General features: G+C 44.2%; 1 protein-coding gene across 3 annotated transcripts; it reads right to left on the bottom strand.

Annotated features, from left to right (window-relative positions):
• Positions 1–2499: 2499 nt before the first annotated feature.
• Positions 2500–14807, bottom strand: LOC116369549 (alpha-2-macroglobulin). 3 transcript variants are annotated; one of them, XM_031819511.1, is made up of 28 exons: positions 14597–14807; positions 13570–13657; positions 13234–13414; positions 11519–11675; positions 10952–11004; positions 10605–10625; positions 10181–10346; positions 10000–10084; positions 9131–9281; positions 8905–9025; positions 8373–8482; positions 8088–8261; positions 7075–7308; positions 6624–6690; positions 6405–6547; positions 6114–6263; positions 5659–5811; positions 5427–5514; positions 5086–5251; positions 4612–4837; positions 4417–4543; positions 4196–4317; positions 4063–4114; positions 3902–3985; positions 3646–3822; positions 3091–3166; positions 2763–2919; positions 2500–2661 (listed from the first exon to the last, which is right to left on the bottom strand). In XM_031819511.1, the coding sequence occupies exons 2-28, from the start codon at positions 13653–13655 to the stop codon at positions 2515–2517; spliced, it is 3474 nt and encodes a 1157-aa protein (XP_031675371.1). In that variant the 5' UTR covers positions 13656–13657; positions 14597–14807; the 3' UTR covers positions 2500–2514. The 3 variants fall into 3 exon arrangements, with proteins under 3 accessions (XP_031675371.1, XP_031675369.1, XP_031675368.1); XM_031819509.1 differs by having other exon boundaries at positions 5086–5248; positions 6405–6550; XM_031819508.1 differs by having other exon boundaries at positions 6405–6550.
• Between the last annotated feature and the right edge of the window lie 468 nt (positions 14808–15275).

A 15275-nucleotide genomic window follows, 5' to 3' on the forward strand; every position in this document is an offset into this window, starting at 1 on the left:
TTAAACCAGCCTGGTCCCAGATCAGTTTGGACTGGGTTCCATTCAACTTGCTGTTCTGGGCCTCAGGCAGTTCAAATTGTTGATTAGGGAACACTTTCTGCTGAGGAACGGGATTGTTTGTAAAGGGCATAATTTGTGTATATGCAGAGGTCCCCTGCTAAAAATAAACACCACAGATCTGGGACCAGACTACAGCACATTTCCTTTCTCACTTTACAGTAGCAACATACCTTAAGGGAACATTTTGACAGTCGCCATATGGTTAGTGGAAAAGTCCATATTGCAAATATACGGTCCCTTACTAGACGTCCGAAAACGTTTGTAAAATTCACGGACGGAGTCGGGCCGTGCGGCAGGGCCGGATCTACCGGAAGTCAAACGAACTCAGACATTCGGTTTCCGTTTGATAAATAATCAAATTTGTCATTATTCCGCTGTCCCGGTAAATCCCACAAGAGGGCATAAGCAATCATATTGCAAATGTACAAAACATCACGAATCACAACGTGGCCTTCGCCCTAAACGGAAATGATTTCAAAAGAAGCCGAAACTTGGTGAGCGTAGGTTGGCATAATGGGCAGTTGGCCCCGAACAAGATGTCGCGTCTAGGCCTCAACCGTTTCCTGAGTTATGGCCAATTTTTCTGGAAAAACGGTCCAAAATTAAAAATGAGCAAGTCAAGTCAAGGAGCCTCTGGGGTAAATAAAAAAAAAGAAACCAGCCATTTATCTATCGTAATTTAAGAGAAATCGTACAATGTCAAATTGGTGATTTTTTTTTTTTTAAACAGTTACAGATCAGTTGCAGGTGTTCATACGAATCTTTTTAAAGTGTGCTGCGGAGCTCTGCGAGATTTGTGATTTTCTGAAATAACACTCACTAAACCCTCCGTAAATAACTCAGTTAAAACTCAGGATTCTGTAAAGGCATACCCCAATCAGGATATGAGTTTATTATAGCTTCCTGTGCCACCGGAAGTGCCTTAAATGGTGTCATATTGGCTGTTTCCAAGGGTTAGAAAGGTCAGATCTTTTCAAAACTTCATATGTGTGATTAGGCAACCCCCATGAACTGTAAATCAGTCATTTTTCCCATAACATTTCAAAGAAAAACTAAATCACACACAGCTTGGCAGGAGGGACCCATTGGGGTGCAAAGAGACAGACAGTGCCTGTATTAGTTAACCTTGTTGGAACTTTTAAAGAACCGTCAGACCTAGAGTTCCGAAACCTGTTCTAGACCGCAGGTCGATAGAGCCACGTAACTCACCACGCACTAGAAGGTTCTCGGACCGAGAAACAGCCTCGTACATTTGCAATGACTTCAATTCATTTTGACCATCACGAAAATGACAACATTTAGAAATGTCCCAGAGTCGCAAGACTAGGTGCATTGCGACCGCCTCGGCCCATATAGACGGACCCCAACGTTTTTGTCCGATAGCTCATTCAAGGACCCCGTAGCAAGGCATGGAAAACAGTGGATTTTCAGCACCAATTAGGGTCTTGCTCGGGCACCAAATGACCTTGGGATTCTGAGTTGCCTCAGCTAGGACCCGCAGCTGGAACGTAACTACGTTTTTATTATGGTTTGAAGAGAAGGCGTTGTGAATTTTGGGCCAGCTCTGTAGTATGTGATAGTTGGCTACTAAACGATTTGGAAAAAGTGGGTTTGGTGTCAGAATGATATCTAATTGACTGATGGACAGTGACTTGCTGGTGACTACTGTCCATTTGCAATATGTTTAAACAGTGAGGTACCAGAATCACTGCCCAGCCATCAATTTTGCATTCCTGCAGGATTTTTATAGCATGACAAATTCGTGATGGTAAATGCCCATTGAACCATATTGCAAATGCACAGTGAATTTGCAAAAGTGAGAAAACATAAACCAATAATGAAATCAACACAACGAGCGATCAATGCCCGGCCATCCTGTGTTCATCAGGCCAGTCAATTTGGCATTTCTGCAGGATTTTGGAGCATGTCAAATTAAGACATTTGGCCCCCAAAAAAAAGTTACTTTTGACTTCCTATGAAATCACATTGCAAATGGACAAAACATATGCACAAGTAAAAATAACAAATGACTAAAGTATGTTGATGAAGTCCTTATACATGTGTAATTGACACAAATCAAAATAATTTCGAAAAACGATCCAGAAAGCACTTTTTTTGCATTTTTTTTCACTTTTTCAAAATGTTGCTTTTTGATGTTGACTTGTTGCATTTGCAATATGAAAAACCACAGTGGATTTTCAAAGTGTTACACCTGGCATTTGCCATATGGCATTTGCAATCAACTTTGAACGAAACGACGCCGAATTGAGCGGTATTGGACACCGTGTATATGGTTTGTCCAGTGCCAATAACTTCCCATTCATTTTTGTCCATTTCAGGGGGGTGTTCCCTTCCATATCTAAGCCCATTCTTTGTCATTTCATAGGCTACTAGCAGAGAAATTACTTCACTACGTCGTAGAAGCTGTAAATGACAGTTGATGTAAGACAGATTTCATACAGGAGGCTGAATGAGTTGCCTGTAATGACGGTGTGAGAAATGGTTCCACGGAGTGAAGCTACTTACCGTCACGGACATGTTGAGCTCCAGCATTGAAGCAGTGATGTAAGCCGTCAGTGTGACTTCATCCGTCACTCCACCCTAGAAAACAATGTCAAGACACCAACTGTATCTAGCCTGTTGAAATCAAACTACGGCCGGTCTGACGAAACAGACAACCAGTTTATTAGCAATATAAATACCTTCATTCGGTTGTTCAAGAGCTTCCCTAAAGTTCTGAAACAGCCATGTTGGCCTTGTTGACGGTCCAACCAAGTCTTGGATTGCTCCATCGTTGCCGGGTCAACATAGATGAAAGACTGGGCTTTGCCGAAGGATCTCAAGACAAAAGCAGTCAGCCTGAAGAAAGAAGTGGATTCATTTAAAAGCCCTGACATAATATCGTCAAGCTCCAAGTCATGACATCACACGTCAGCTGTCCTATCCATCGTCTCCATGCCAGAGATGCCATTTGATTGGTCAATACGTCATTGAAACTACCAGTAGGTGAAAAACAAGCCAAGTACTCACCAGGTGTTCCCCAAGCCTTGTCCAAACGTGCTGTACGCACCATCGGCATTCTTGTAGTTCAGCTGCCTTTGGTAACCTGCCGGTGGGTTTTTATCATCAACGGTGACCAAGCGCTTGTTCTATTCCCAGAGTTGTGCCCCAAACGGCTCCCTATATATCCACATCAGGGCTCTCCAACCCTGTTCATGGAGAGCTACTCTCCAACCAAGTTGTAATTAACCCCATTCAACCAGCTAATTATTAGAAGGGGAGCGAGATTAGGGTTGGAGTGAAAACCTACATACAGGACAGTAACAAGGTCGGAGAGTCCTGCCCTATGTAAGGAATAGGGTGCTATGAGACAGTGTCAATATTCTACCATCAAATGACTTCAGTAGAAAACCATGTGTTGGGTCAGTGATATCATCTGTTATGCAGCTCCGCCGTTACCATGACAGCAGGGTACACCGTGGAGAAACACTTTAAAATAGAAAACAAAATTCTCTAATTGGACAAATCCAGCCCGGTTTGTGGATTTGGCATCTAATCAAGACAGATTTTAAGGGACTCTCCTACCACTAGTGAGGAACTTGGTGGCCTTTTCTAGGATGGCTGGCGTGAGCTGCTCTGTGTTCCTCAGGTACTCCAGGATGTAGATATTGGGGGAGAGCAGGGCCATATTCTGCTCCCCACACCCATACGGCATCTGCAACAGTCCATCCAGGTTGTTGAGGGCCCGACCCAGGATGTCCCCTACAGAGAAAAAAGGGACTTCTGTTACAGCAAACAGCAGCATCGTCACTTCCCACCACTACACAATGGTTTATTTTACCCAGAACTGAGAGGGAAATCCTAGCAGAGCCATCCACCACATTCTGGGGAAGTTGCAGTTCCACCTCCTCCGTCAGAGCTTCTCCTGTGGACACAAAGAGGAGCTGAATGAAGATGATCACGTCAACCACCGTGAACATTCAACGTTGATTCATTACTGACCAGTAGGACACAGCAACCAGTTGTAGGTGTGGCTCTTCTCTGTTCCCTCAGCCTGGAGGAGGAGAGGGATTCATTTCAGAGGCAGTATCTGTGCTACCTAACGTTAGTTCTCCCACAGCAGTACACTACATACCTTCACCAGCAGGCTCCGTGTGACTGTGTCAACGCGTCCTCTCTCCGGTACGTTCACAACCCCATTGTCACACGCAGTCTGGGACCGGACAGCCTCCGCACTAACAGACACGTTCAAAACCCCTACACACAGTACAGCGCAGGTTACACAACATCCAATACGGTGACAGTACACAACTCAGGTTGACATGCATTCTGCCGTTTGAACAGATGAAGACTAACCCAGGACAGAGGGGGCCATTGTCCAACTGAAGGTCTTTCGTCCATTGGCACACAAGCACGAGGAGTCCTGGACATCACGCAAGGGTGTGAGAGTGTAGTCCGAGGAAAGAGCTGGAGTCACAGAAACCTGCCAAAGAGGAACACGGCGTAAGATAACAATACAACTCAAGAAACCATCCTGGTGCAGTGTCGTACCATGATGCACTTGGAGAGGTAGTTAAACACAGTGGCCTTCAGCTCAAAGTGCTCTCCCCGGATGACTGAGTAGGGCAGGGTGAGCTCCAGGAAGAAGGGCTGGAAGACCGTGAGCTCCACCAGAGGAGCCAGACCGAAGCCACTGGGGGCCAGGCAGAAGACCTCAGTCTCCCAGGTGGTGATGGTGTCTGGGACTGTCAGGGGGACATCTAAAGATCCAGACTCCCTGGAATACAGAGGTCAGAGTTCAAACAGAAATCCACCACGTGTGTCTCATTTCAACACAGTTTGTTGTTACAAATGCATTTAAGCTTTATCTAACCAGGGACACCCATTGAGGTCAAAGGGTCTTTCCTAAGAGAAAGCTGGCCTACAGAGGTTCAGGTTCCTAATCTACACCACTACTGTTTGGATACGAGGCAAGAGCTAAGAGGGCTTTCACCAGAGGTCGGCCTCACTCTGCAGAGCACTTACCCAACTTCCACAAGGTCCCAAATCCATGTCTCAGGGAAGAATGTACGGACCGTCTGTATGGGTGGCGGAGGTGGAGCGGCAAGTCCACCAGCCACAGCCATTTCAAGTCTAGGACCCGCTGATCCAGGCCTAGCCGATCCAGGCCTAGCCATTAGGCTGTAAGCTACTACCAACACAAAACATGGCCATTAGTGTCAAGTTAAAAATAGACTGAATGCTGCTGGGCTCAGTGAGTGCATGCAGTGTTTAGACCAGGCTTTGTTATTCTAGCAAAAGGTCATCCATAACCCAAGATTCATTAGACTTGGCAATGAGAATAAGGGTTGGTAAGGACATCTCACCATAGGAGCGATAGTACTGGTTCCCCTGGTAACTGAGGCAGGAAGGTACTCTTATATCCAGGTTAGTCGCTAGCTTCAATCCCAGTGTCTAGAAATAGCAGAACCAATTTAGTAATAAAAGTCAGTTTGTCATTCTATTAAGTTTAACACATTGTAACAGTACGGTGACTGATTCTTCCCAGAAAGAAGAAAAAGAGGCTTCAAGTTGAGAAAACAGGGCAGAAATATTTACCTGAAAAACTGCATAAGGATCATTTGTCTGCTCAGACGGTCCATATGGGTGTGGTATTATGGATCTCCTTGGTCGAACGCGTAAACATGCTACTGGATCTTCAAGCTCGTAGGGAATATAGGTCATTTCCTTGACCGGTAACAAATCAAATATCTGGAAAGGGACAACAGGGAGGTGTGAAATTACCTTGTTCATTGGGGACCAAACAGAACAGACTGAAACGACTACTTTTTGTTGTCCATTGCTAAACGTTCAACAAGGAGGTGCTTTCCAGTTACTGAGAGGCAATAGAAAGTGGGCCTCAAGCCAGAGAATGAGTCCCATCACATTTGATAAAAGCTCCCTACAGTGAACAGATCCACTCCATGTCTGCTGTAGTCACTGGTTGTATTCCCAGCACCACCAAAACAGTAGGTATGGTGGTACCACTTGTTCACTTCAGTGAGCCGTGTTACCTTGTCAGCATCCAGCCTCTTCCCTGGCTCCATGATGCCAACACTCTGGTCAACAGCACTGAGGCCACAGAGGGAACCGGGCCGGGCCGAGAGATGCAGGGTGTTCTCCTCCCCTGGGACAGCGTTGGAGGGAGAGAACTCCACCAACACCTGGCAGACACAGATCCCATTACTCCAGGTATGATACAGTCTGCATGGAAATACTGGACACCTTTCATAAAAGGACAACAATGTTTGTGATGTACAGTCACTGGGGATATGCCAGACTCCTCCACACACACACACACACACCTTGTTCCTGAAGCATTTCTCAGTGGGGAAGTTCATGCTGTGGGCGATGACAGTCTCACTGGGTAGCATACTGTACACCAGGAGCTGAACCACCGGCGCCATCTCTGGGACCACTGCCAACGTCAAGGTGACGTCACCCTCAGCTACTGCAACGCAAGAGCAGGTCACTCATTAAGCACCTTCCAGAACGTTCAGAATCACTTCATGAAATTCACTCACCAGGACTGTCCTGCTGCACAGTAACATTGATGTGTCCATGCTGAACTATGACCCCTCTGGACAAGGCCTGGAGGGAAAGGAAACAGTTCTCAGCAAGAGTGGAAACGTTGCAACCTGGACTCACGGGGTTGACGTAACACGGTTAACAAATCCAGGACTCCAATTAGTATGATACGTTAGCACCTATTCATTTGTGGATGCCCATCATCCATTTTATATAGGTTATGAATTTGATAAATGTATTATTTATAGATTACGAATTCCAATTTGTAACATGAGCTAGGTTGGGTTACAGTGGTTGATTAGGAGTATTGGTGTAGTTTAGGAACATCCTTCCTTTGAAAGTGTGGCTCGGGCCTGAAATGATCCTGGTCAAAAGGAGTGCAAATAGGAAATATGGTGCTGTTTGAGAGGCACCATGGGTTTGCAGGTTGTTCCTGGTTCTACTCACCAGGTAGAGGACAGCCACAGAGCCCTTTGGGACAGTCTCCCCTACGATGGCATAGCGGATGGTGATCGACACCGCCTGCCCACACGCCAGTGGTTTCTCCACCTTCTGAATAGCCAGGGAGCTGGACGGTTTAATGTCAGGGGCAGCGGGCTGGATCAGCGAGAGTAGGTGTTGCCCTCTGTTGAAATAGGGGACCCTGTATCCTGGGTACTCCACTTGTGGGGTGTCGCTCACCTGGAAAGGAACAAAAGGAATAGTAACTAAAGGCCCAATCCTAAATCAACCCCTTGAGCCCGTCCTATATACAGTGGGGATCTGAGAGGATGACAGGAAGCAATATGGTAACAGATCCACCTTACTTCCACCTAGCCTGTTAAGGTCATGACCTCTGGGCATCGTTTCCCCAACAGTCCTGGGGACCCCAAGCGGTGCACGTTTTGGTTCCCCCGTCACAGGAATGTCATAATTCCTATCTCTGTTTAAGAATTTCTAAGATTCTTATTTGTATAAAATAGACAGGGACCAGTCTCCTCAAAATTAGATGATAGTATTTATTCTCGGAGCTCGCTGCCATGAAACCACAAACAGTTTATATACTAAATATGACACCATAGGTTATAAAATGTCTTTCCTCCTATGACCAGGACAGAACAGGTTCAAAAGTTTATTCCAACCCACTAGCTCACTCACTCCAGACACACACTTATCCAGATTAACTTCTGGAATCTTCACCTTCATCCATCACTATTTAGAAGACTTTTCCATTATCTGGAACTCTCTATCTTATCTAAACATCCCAGAGCTAAGTTGAGTCGGTTCAACCATAGGTTAACGACCCTTTTTGCTTGCTTAAAAAGCCACAATCCTTCCTTATGAATTGACATTATTAATCAGATATAATAAAGAGTATAAGTTTAATTAGTTATAGTTCTATTTAAAATGTAGATATTGTTTAGTCCCAGACACTGGCATCGAGTATAAAGTCTCTCAAACCTAGAAGGAATCATACTTACTACGAGGTTAATATTCTCTTTGGGCAGACTGGTTGTGTTGACGGAGAACCTGGCAATACCACGACTGTCCGTGGTTAGGTTCTGTAGTCGTAGATATGAGGACCAGCCTTTCTCCTCGAACAGGTAGACTAACATGTCAGAGATGGGTGTGTTGTTATATCGAACAGCATTTATCTGAAGAAAAAGGGGGGTGTTGTATGAATGAAGTGACACCACATACTGGTAGTTCAGGAAGCAGGACAAACCAAGCATACACAATGCAACAGGAACACCATTTGGACTTACCTTGCCTTCGATAATTGATCCATGCTCATAGATTTGGGGCGTGTCAACAAATGTGAATTCTCCAATCACATAGGAGAGCTCTACATTTTTTTCCTCAGACAGTGTAATACCTGTCAAATGAAAACAAATATGGTTTTATTTCACAATACAGAAACTGAATTGCAGTGCAGCTTCCACAGAATATTAAAACAGCATTACATAAAACCCTGCTGCAGCACCAACGGTCAAAAAGCTCTTTCTTACAAAACCTTGAGCCAACGCAGAGTAACCCAAACTCAGTTCTGGGGACCCCCCCTGGGTGCACCTTGTAGTTTCTTGCCCTGGCACTCCAGCTGATTCAAATCAAAACTACATTATGAGATGGTTATTTCAGTCAGCTGTGTAGCGCTCGGGCAAAAACCAAAACATGAACCCAGGGGGAACCCCAGGACAGTTAGGCAATAGTTACGTCGCCATCAGCTGAAGTGAAATGAAGGGTTTGTCTTGAGTCAACAACATGATGCATCTCATAATGATTGTGATGAGGACTTGCCTGTCCCCTCCTCCTGTACTTCTGCATGGACACTAAACACGTCTCCCAGCAATTTCTCTCCTGCATTCTTTGTGAAAAGTGCCATGTTGAAGACACAAGAAGCACAGCCAGTATGGTCCATCTAGGAAAAGCAAGCAGAACCACACATAAAAACAGATTTAAATCCCATTCAAAATGTAATAGGTTGGTAAAAACAGCACTACTCGTTTTAGGAAAGCATACAGACCTCTATTGACTCTTTGTGGCATGGAGGTGTGTAATCAGGAACTCCTTGTGGATTTCGCTCATCAATTGTTATTGGTATCACTGCATTGTCCACCAAAGGTCGGCACAACTTGACCCCTGCTTTACCAGGTACAGGCTGCCCATACGTGTATCTGATTTCAATTCACAACAAGACAAGTGTCAATTTCCTACATCCAGTTACCATATTAAAAACATAAGACCTAAAGGCTTCAAGTCAGGCGTTTAACACGGTCAATGAATCTGGACCTGTATTCATAGAGCCTCAGAACGGGATCAGTTTTAACTATAGATCATAATGAACAAGGTCACATGTCAGGCTGGGACCTGATCCTAGAACTGCCATCCTAATTTGAGATGCTTTATGACCGAAGAACCAGCTGTTCATGTGATTGCCACTAACAAATCTCAGGGATCCTAGCAGCAGTAGCACTATAGGTCTTCAATTAGCATGGGTCATTAATGCAGACCACATGCATATTTAAATAAGTGTATTATGTCAAATGAAGCTACAGTACTAGCAGAGGCTGCTGCCTACAGACTTGACATCATTGGAATACTAGTCACTAATAATGCTTACATACCTTGCATTACTCATCTCATATGTTTATAGTGTATTCTATACCTCTGACATTGATCATCTATCGCTGCACCCGCAACATGAACCAATAAAATGTTATTTACTTGTATTTTCAAATCCTTCATTTGAAACGTGAAAGTAAATGTAATACTTCTAATAGTAGTTGAACCCAGGTCTGCCTTCACGTAATGAGATAATTAATGACATGTAGTGGAGTTAGACATCACCTTGTAACTACAGTACATTGCAAATCACCAATAGTGTTTACTCACTCTGCACACACTTTCACTTCATACTCTTCTTGAACAACGCTGATCTTGTCAGTGAGGTTCATTTTGATCTCAAACTTGGGCAAAACTACAGATAAAAAGAACAGCAGTCAACTCCAGAACGTTCCAGGATTGTGATGCATTGATGCAACATTACCGAGCATGAAAGAGAAACTCAACCTACCATACTGTTCTACCTTGAAGTTGTGGTAGATTTTCTCTTCACCAATCCACACTACAATGGTATAGGATCCTACAGGTGCTTCAGAGTTCAGGGGGTGAGAAAGCTGCAGAATGTTGCCACTGGATGTAGTGTTGACCCACTGTCCAATCCGGTTGTGATTAACATCCTGTTGGTTCATAGGAAGGGGCATGTTCAGCAGGACACAACGTTGTGGAAAGTTCACAACGGTATACAGGACAAGGAGTCAGTTCTATCTGCAACATTCATCTACCGAAGAGGGCCCAGATTACACACAACGCTGATTGGAAGTATTTAGCCATCTTCTACAGTAGGTGGATATGAGGACCTAGCTAGCAGGGGGAGTCATAATGCTGCAGTCTTTACACGGACAGTCAACATAAAGTTACACCAACAAGGATCTTACCTCAAGTTCCACAATGTTGTACTGTGAAGGGCAAAGACAAGAGATGGGCGTCATGTTTCATTAAGAACTCCAATGCCAAAACGGAGCATAGCTGTCTACAGCTACTAGACAGGTGATTGGCTTGGTCACTTAACGTAAACATCACATGTAACATTTGCAATTCAATCTCAGGAAAAGATGATCCCATACATTCCAATCTGACCTATACGAATGGAAGCCTCATGTCATGGCTGTACATAATACCAGACTGCTATGTCCATCACAGTATTGTGACACTTCTGCATCTTGGATTGAAATAGTAGAGACTGAACTAAAATACTATTGTCAATCGTATATTTTCAACTCACCAGCTGATTGACGGGGCTAAAATGGGTATCCAAGGTGACGACTCTAAAAAGCACTGTAAACAGCCAACGACAAGACGACAAACACAATGAGAATATTAGAAGCATAATTCCAAGGATTCCCAGAAATACTGGTTGAGGATTTCCAGCCTGATTCCAGTGTACATATCCTGAGTGAACCCAGGGGGATTTACTGCATCTGCACCACATTCCTGAACAACGAGGCTCTTCAGATGTCTACCGTTTCCCTCTACAATCCTCATAAGCCACGCATGACGTTAGAACATAGTGGACGGGACCAGACTGGGGAAGAGCATTGCCAGCAATGATGGTGTTCTTTTCTACACAATTATTGCCTGATGCATTTCAAACAATACTTCATTGTAATACTGTTATAGCCTCAAATAAACAAAGGGAGCACGGTGGGGTCGTGGATAACTGTTGATGTCAAAATGGGGTCAGGGGCCCAAAAAGGTCAAAGCCCCGGAGTAAACCATTACAGAACATGCCAACACCTAATTGGCCTGTTTCTTAGCAACCAGACTAAAGGTGTACCGGCTCTAACATTACCCGTTTGTCCTGGGTTGTAGATTGGTTTGTCCGTTTGGATGAACGTCACGGGGCTGTAGGGTTTGATCATGACCCTTCTCTCCTCTGTTGATAGGAATGTTTCTCCTCGAACCTCCACCTTAAAGTTCTGCACTTTGTCGCTATTCACACGAGGGGCCTGTCAGGGACGGAAACAGGGCAACGCCGGTGAACAAACGGACCGATAACATAGGACATTCAAATGTGGTGCCGTGTGGCCCAGTTGGTAAGAGCGTGCCACTAGCCACTTCAAGGTAGAGCGTTTAACTCCTGCAGGGATCCCATTATGCATTCAGCCTACTGTAAGTTACAGACAGTGGGGCAAAGAAGTATTTCTAGTCAGCCACCAATTGTGCAAGTTCTCCCACTTAAAAAGGAGAGGCCTGTAATTTTCATCATAGGTACACTTCAACTATGACAGACAAAATGAGAATTTATTTTCTCCAGAAAAATCACATTGTAGGATTTGTAATTGTTTGAACTTGTTATCAGTATAAAAAAAAGACACCTGTCCACAACCTCAAAAAGTCACACTCCAAACTCCACTATGGCCAAGACCAAAGAGCTGTCAAAGGACACCAGAAACAAAATTGTAGACCTGCACCAGGCTGGGAAGACTGAATCTGCAATAGGTAAGTAGCTTGGTTTGAAGAAATCAACTGTGGGAGCAATTATTAGGAAATGGAAGACATACAAGACCACTGATAATCTCCCTCGATCTGGGGCTCCATGCAAGATCTCACTAGAGAGCATTTGGATGATCCAGAAGAAGAGAATGTCATATGGTCAGATGAAACCAAAATATAACTTTTTGGTAAAAACTCAACTCGTCATGTTTGGAGGACAAAGAATGCTGAGTTGCATCCAAACCTACTGTGAAGCATGGGGGTGGAAACATCATGCGTTGGGGCTGTTTTTCTGCAAAGGGACCAGGACGACTGATCCGTGTAAAGGAAAGAATGAATGAGGCCATGCATCGTGAAAAACCTCCTTCCATCAGCAAGGGCATTGAGGATGAAACGTGGCTGGGTCTTTCAGCATGACAATGATCCCAAACACACCGCCCGGGCAACGAAGGAGTGGCTTCGTAAGAAGCATTTCAAGGTCCTGGAGTGGCCTAGCCAGTCTCCAGATCTCAACCCCATAGAAAATCTTGAGGGAGTTGGAAGTCCGTGTTGCCCAGCAACAGCCCCAAAACATCACTGCTCTAGAGGAGATCTGCATGGAGGAATGGGCCAAAATACCAGCAACAGTGTGTGAAAACCTTGTCAAATGTTTTCTGTAAGTCTTCACCTCTGTCATTGCCAACAAAGGGTATATAACAAAGTATTGAGATAAATAAACTTTTGTTATTGACCAAATACTTTCCACCATCATTTGCAAATAAATTCATTAAAAATCCTACAATGTGATTTTCTTTCCTTATTTTGTTTGTCATAGTTGAAGTGTACCTATGATGAAAATTACAGGCCTCTCCTTTTTAAGTGGCTGACTGTATATAACTTGTCTCAATAGTATATACTAGCATTCAATCAAAACCTGGTACAAATTGGAAGAAAAGTTCTGGTAGGCCACCACTGACATTTCCCATAAAATAAGCTGGCATTGCACAAAGAACCTAAGCGATGCATCAAAGCTGAGCAGTACAGTCCACTCTTAATGGAATGGTTCTGGAAGTCCACCAGTGCTGGGCTGACCTGAAACTGGAAACAGCGGTGAAACTCTTGGTCAGAACTCTGGTGGAGAAGTCTCTTGTTCTGCCCGTCGGCCATCAGAGATACGGTCATGACCAGGGTCTCGTTGGGCTGCAGAAGGCTGGCACAAAGCTTGGCCTCTGAGCCTGCCTGGATCACTGCAGGAACGGCTACCATGTAAACCCTACAGAGAACACACCCGGCAACAGGAAAATCAGTACATCTCTAAACCCAAAGCCAGTTGAAATATACAAGAGGGGATAAAGATCTGCAGAAAGGGTAGGTGAAAAATTGCTCTCAAAAGTCTGATCACTAAATTCTAACTGCAGATGGACTTACGGTCTTGGAGTCTCTTGACAGACACAAAGCCAGTGAATGCAGGCAAAGAGTATCCATCTCCAAACCTGAAGCCCAGGAAGAACCATGACTAAAGGAGAAAAATAAAATCACCAAGTCTGTTATGACCCAGTATTCCTACTGCACAGTATACAGGTTGTGTCTAGATGGGATCCAGATTGCCAATTGACTTCACCTATAAGGTTAGAGCTTCCACAGCAGGTTAGGAGATATAGGTTAAGGGTTGGCTAATAAAATACAATTGAATTTAAAATGCTTTCCTGGGCACTGCAAACCATGCACTCCATTTCAGAAGCATCTACCCACTGACATACCACCAGACAGGGAGAAGCTTCCCCAAACAGGTCTCAGACCATTTTGTACGCATATATATTACATTTGTATTCGTGGATGTACATCCATTTCATATGATGTTAAAAATAGACATCTTACAAATTCCAATGTGTTGTGGCCAACATGAACTAGGTAGCTAACATTATCTAGGCTAAACATTAGGAGTAAAGGTGGTTAGCATGTTGGCTAACCTTCACCCTTTTAGCTAACTAGTTCCAAAGTAGATGAAGTTGCTTATTACCCAAATAGTTATACGGCAGTTTTACTACACCCACCCCTCCACCCTTTTGGTTATTGTAGCTGTCAGTCTTCTGTAAAAATACCAAACTTTACATTTCATACAGATTTCAGCCTGTCAGATTTGCAGTTACTATGTTACATATAGTCCATGAGACCAGGCTGCAGACACAGGTCGGTAAAAAAGGCTCAATTGCATGTAGGTTAGTGTTTTACTTCTAAACCGAGTTACAATATATCGGGCTAGAAACTGGGCGCCAAACACAGATTGCAAAAGTGTAACGTGCACTAGGAGACAGTATTATGTTGCTAAACCCTTTTGGATTGCATTTGGTATAGCCTGTAAAAGACCAGATGCAAGTAACATTTAAAAACTATTGTTTTGGGTATATGATTGCAACACAAGTTCCTAGAACACCTGTGCACTAGGCATACTCACCGCAGCGGGTTGTCAGTCGAAAGTAAACATCCCCCGTCGGTCATGTCCCTATAAATATCCTTAGTTCCGGACTTTTTCCCCTTCTAATTACTAAGCGCTCGCACCTGCTGGATATTCAGGGAGTTCGATTAGACTGAACGGCCATTTCAAATGCTCGATCATATTGTCAACAAGGCAGCATGTTGATTACCTCAACTAACCTGTGGACTCGGTACCGGTGCCCCCTGTATATAGCCTCGTTATTGTTATTCTTATTGTGTTACTGTTTATTTGAGTCTACTTGGTCAATATTTTCCTCTTCTTGAACTGCACTGTTGGTTAAGGGCTTGTAAGTAAGCATTTCACGGAAAAGTCTACACTTGTTGTATTCGGCGCATGTGACAAATACAATTTGATTTGATTTGACCTACATCGCTTTGTTTTGAGCTGGCTTTGAAAGGGGCACCTGGCTCATGCTCCAGAGGCATCCCGGACACTCCTTCCACCGGGGTAACGCAGGACAGATAATTGAATCCCCTCCTATCACAGCCATTAAACTCTGTAACTGTTTTAAAGTCACCATTGGCCTCATGGTAAAATCCCTGAGCAGTTTCCTTCCTCTCTGGCAACTGAGTTGGGAAGGACGCCTGTATCGACACACCATCCAAAGTGTAATTAATAACTTCATGTTGAAAGAGAT

Source organism: Oncorhynchus kisutch, unplaced genomic scaffold, assembly GCF_002021735.2.
Source record: "Oncorhynchus kisutch isolate 150728-3 unplaced genomic scaffold, Okis_V2 scaffold2214, whole genome shotgun sequence".
NCBI lineage: Eukaryota > Metazoa > Chordata > Actinopteri > Salmoniformes > Salmonidae > Oncorhynchus > Oncorhynchus kisutch.

Coding starts and splice junctions, on each gene's coding strand:
- LOC116369549 (XM_031819508.1), bottom strand. CDS start 13,655: ATGGTTCTTCCTGGGCTTCAGGTTTGGAGATGGATACTCTTTGCCTGC. Junction 8,262..8,372: donor GATCAATTATCGAAGGCAAG/GTAAGTCCAAAT, acceptor CTTTTTCTTCAG/ATAAATGCTGTTCGATATAA. Junction 3,986..4,062: donor CTGGTTGCTGTGTCCTACTG/GTCAGTAATGAA, acceptor TTGTGTCCACAG/GAGAAGCTCTGACGGAGGAG.